At 34.9% G+C, this 4,473-nt stretch overlaps 1 protein-coding gene across 2 annotated transcripts; it reads left to right on the top strand.

The window, feature by feature from the left end:
- The first annotated feature begins 1,322 nt into the window (after nucleotides 1-1,322).
- LOC132748840 (uncharacterized) lies at nucleotides 1,323-4,473 on the top strand. 2 transcript variants are annotated; one of them, XM_060738494.1, is made up of 3 exons: nucleotides 1,323-2,056; nucleotides 2,358-2,616; nucleotides 2,948-4,473. In XM_060738494.1, the coding sequence occupies exon 3, from the start codon at nucleotides 3,478-3,480 to the stop codon at nucleotides 4,432-4,434; it is 957 nt and encodes a 318-aa protein (XP_060594477.1). In that variant the 5' UTR covers nucleotides 1,323-2,056; nucleotides 2,358-2,616; nucleotides 2,948-3,477; the 3' UTR covers nucleotides 4,435-4,473. Both variants share the same exon structure in this region, with proteins under 2 accessions (XP_060594477.1, XP_060594478.1).

Here is a 4,473-nt window from a genome sequence, read left to right as displayed (position 1 = left end):
ATAGAAAGAGAGCTCTATCTGAAAGGTCCCCAGAAACAGTGAAAATAAATCAAATTTCAGATAGCAATAGAAAAAAAGAGCACGATCTGAAAGGTCTCCAGACATCCTACAAACAAAGAAATACTGACAAAACACGAAAAAAGGCAGCACGTTTGAAACAATTTGAAAAGCAGGAATCCACAGAAGTAGCAATTGAAAATTTTAGACAATGTATCAAACAATGTCCTACTTTCATTTGTTGTTGTTGGCGTTTACTGTACAGAAGAAGTGTAATTCACGTAAACAAGGGAAAGTACACTAAATTTAATCAGAAACAGTTAAATAACATTCTGACCACAGAAACTTCTAACAGTATTCAAATGATATGTAAAACTTGTGACAAGAAGTTAAAATATGGAATGATGCCAAGTCAGGCCCAAGCAAATAAATTGTCTTTGGTGAATCGCCCACATACTCTCTTAAATTTATCTTCTTTAGAAAACCAGCTGATTAGCAAAATTATCCCATTCATGAAAATAATAGCTATGCCACGAGGAGCACAGCATGGAGTTCGTGGTCAAGTTGTTCTTGTGCCTGCAGATTTAAGCAAAGTTACAAAAAACCTTCCAAGGGCATCTTCTGAAGAAAGTCAAATAATAACTCTAGCTCTAAAACGTAGACTCACAGATAAATCATATGTACAAAAGCAGTATATACGCCCTCATGTGGTCAATTCTGCACTGAACTATTTTAAACAAAACAACAAGTGTTATAGAGATGAAACAATACGCTCTGACTGGGTGGAGACATGTGAAGCTGAAAGTCCACATTTTTTCAGAGCCGCTATTGAAATTGAAAATTTGCCACAGACAGGAGCAGACGAAACTATTTGTCACATAATTGACATTAATATTGAAGCAAAAAATGCTGATTACGTTGAAAATGAGAAAACCACAGAATCTGGTAAAGGAAATATCATTACTGATATTTTAGACAGCGATGATGAATTTGAACTAGACAATCCCCAGGATTTCATTACAGATTTGAACAACAGTCGTGAGGTCAATGGAGACACATGCATCCATCCCATAAATGGTACAGAAGTTCACACCAATGAAATTCCTAATCTAGCACCAGCTGAAGGACAAGCACCAGTGTCAGTGAGTAAGGAACCATATTGGGAAGCAATGGCCTTTCCAACTCTTTTTCCAACTGCGGAAAACACTTACCATGTAGATGAACGTCGACCAGTAAAACTATCCTTAAAACAGTACTTTAATGCTCGCTTGCTGTGTAAAGACAGTCGTTTTGCTGAAAGTCCAGTTGCACTTGCTGCTTTGGATATTTAAGAAAGGGAATCTGTTAAACAAAATATTGCTATAACTTCAAGAAAATCATTTTATCAAGATATTAATGTTGGAGAATTAAAGAACCCTCATAAATTACAAAAAACTTCTCACTGAAAATCAGTTGTTTGCCACATTTAAAAATATTCGTGGTACCTCTCAATATTTTCAACAGATGCATTTGGATATGCTAGCAAAACTTAGACAGTATGGACCTTATACATTTTTTATAAGTGCTTCTGCTGCAGAATTTCATTTGCCGGAAATAATTCAAATAGTTGGTAAACAGTATGGACAAAGTTTTACTGAGGAACAAGTAAATGGAATGGACTGGCAAACCAAACGTTCATGGCTTCAGAGAAATCCAGTAACTGTAGCAAGACACATTGATTACATCTTTGAACAATTGTGGGGAAAAGTCATACTTAGTGGTGCCCATCCAGTAGGTCAAGTATTAAACTTTGATATCAGAAAGGAAATGCAAGGACGTGGAACTGCTCATTTCCATAGTGCATTACATGTTCAAAATGCTCCAAAGCTAGATGTAGATCCTGATGAGTCATTTACATCTTTTGCTGATAAATTCATCAAGTGTACCTTACCTGATGATGACTCTGAAATATTTAGTCTTGTTAACACGCGTCAGCGTCACCATCATACACGAACTTGTAAAAAGAATGTGTGTGTCATCTGCAGATTTGGTTTCCCTCGTCCTCCAAGTAATAAAACAGGTAATCATTTAAAGTATGAAAATTATCTGATATTTATTCTTTCTGAAATTGAGTGACTTAAATTGAGTAGTTTATATACCAACTTAAAGTTTAACCATTACATTGAATGATTTAAAGTCACGAACAAATTGTGTGAGCTGTTTGGGTGGCTAATTGTTTTCAAAACATATTACATTGCTATTGTGCTGCCCTAGATAATTTAATTGATAAAGTGCCAAATTGAAATTTTATTCTTAGACTAAATTATTTAAATAGACAAACAAGCTGGCTACATTTCAAAATATTTTGTATTGATTTTCAGTTATTGCTCGTGTCCCTGATAATTCTGATGACAAAGCAGTAGCTTCCACTATCCTAACTAAAGTATACAAAGCTGTGGCAGGAATCACTACAGATAACATACCATCCATGGAACAGCTTCTAAAGCAGGTTAATGTAAGTCCTGACCAGTACGAGTGGGCTCTAAAAGTGGCACACAGGAGAACATACATAGTAATGAAACGATCACCAGCAGATGTCAATATCAATAATTACAATCCAGTGCTGTTGAAGTGTTTAAGGTGAGAAATATTGCTTTAAAAGAAAATTGTTGTTGTAGATTACAATTTGAAGACCTCAGTCAATTAATTCAATATATTGCTATTGTATGCCTTTCAGCATTTTTCTTACTCTTGTTTAAAAGCAAACGTATGAGCTTAAGAGAAAATACAACATATTTTTATGAAAAAAGATTCTTCAGAATAGCATGCAAGTCTTATATAATTATGTTATAACCATAGCATATTTTCCTTTGAATTTATGTTGATTGGTATTTACAATTAATTTATAAAAATGAATATAATAACATCATTGATGTACATTAATTTAGTCATCCATTCCTTTCCATTACAGGTCAAATATGGACATACAGATGATTACATCAATCTGGGCCTGCATTGCATATATATAACATCATGTATGTGCAAACCTGAGAAAACTATGTCAGAAATGATGAGAAAAGCAAGTAAAGAGGCTCAAGACAAAAATATTACTGATAGACTGTACCATATCTCTAACCAACTAAGGAAGGGAAGAGAGGTTTCTCATCATGAAAGCATAATGCGAACACTTTCAATTCCACTAAGGAGGTCAAGTGTAGCTGTGATATTCATACCTACTGGTAAACAAGAAGATAGAACACGCATTCTAAAACCAAAGGCCATTCTTGACTCACTGGAAGACAGTGACATAGACATATACATGCCATCTATACATGATAAATATGCAGCTCGTCCAGATGCATTAAATGCCTGGCAGGGTTTGTAGCTAATTTTTCAACTTTGTATCCAAAAACCTCAGAAGGATCATCAGAAGAAGCACCTGAATGTGAAAAAGAAACTGATGATTATTCAACTAAAGAATATATACAGTTGAAAGACAAAATGGGGAAGTTGTATAGAAGAAAAACTCCACAGATAATAAGGTATCATTATATCTCCAAAGAAAAAGATGAAGAGGAATATTATCATAGACTCCTTCTTTTGTATCTTCCCTGGAAATCAGAACAGGAATTGAAATGTAATGGTGGATACAAAGAAAAGTTTGAAGAAGTTAAAGAAACAATAATACCTACAATTAAACAATATGAGCCGTATTATGATGAAGTCGAACATATCATTGATACATTTGATCCAGGTGAAATGTTACCAGAAGTATGGGACCAAGTTTCAGCAAACATACAACAAGACATTGCAAATAAATACAATGTTAGATGTATGAACAGTCACCTTGACCCTGAACTAATTGAGAAGCAGCCAGTTGACCATTCTAAAAAAATGAACAGCAATAAAACTTTCTCATTAACTCCAACTTACCAGATGGCAGATCAGGACTTCCACAAATTTGTCCAAACACTAAATGAAAAACAGAAATATCTGTTTGATTTTATGTTCAACTGGGCTACAAAAACACGATTACTTGAAGATAAACCACCACCATTTTATATCTATTTAAGTGGGAGTGGATGTGTTGGTAAGTCCCATCTAGTTAATACAATCTATCATGGAGTGACTAGAGCTCTGAAAACTCCAGGCCAGAATCCTGATCAACCAACAGTTTTGTTAACAGCTTCAACTGGTAAAGCAGCAACAGGTATCAATGGGACAACTCTTCATTCAGCATTTGCTCTTCCAGTTAAAACCAAAGCTTCAAAATCATCTGAATATCAAAAAATTGGATCTGAAAGACTGAACAAGATGCGATCATCTTATGCAAATTTAAAACTCATAATTGCTGATGAAATCTCAATGTTTGGGTCACAGAATTTACAGAACCTGCATCTTGCTCTACAAGACATCTTTCAAGATTACAACACTCCATTTGCTGGTGAGGCGATCTAAGCTGTGGGAGACTTGCTACAGCTTAACCCTGTTGGGGAC

Source organism: Ruditapes philippinarum, unplaced genomic scaffold (assembly GCF_026571515.1).
Source record: "Ruditapes philippinarum isolate M1 unplaced genomic scaffold, ASM2657151v2 ctg3080_1_1_1_1, whole genome shotgun sequence".
Classification (NCBI taxonomy): Eukaryota; Metazoa; Mollusca; class Bivalvia; order Venerida; family Veneridae; genus Ruditapes; species Ruditapes philippinarum.
The sequence above is the reverse complement of the archived record's forward strand: the minus strand, read 5'-3'. Positions and strand labels throughout refer to the sequence as shown.

Coding starts and splice junctions, on each gene's coding strand:
- LOC132748840 (XM_060738494.1), top strand. CDS start 3,478: ATGGGGAAGTTGTATAGAAGAAAAACTCCACAGATAATAAGGTATCAT.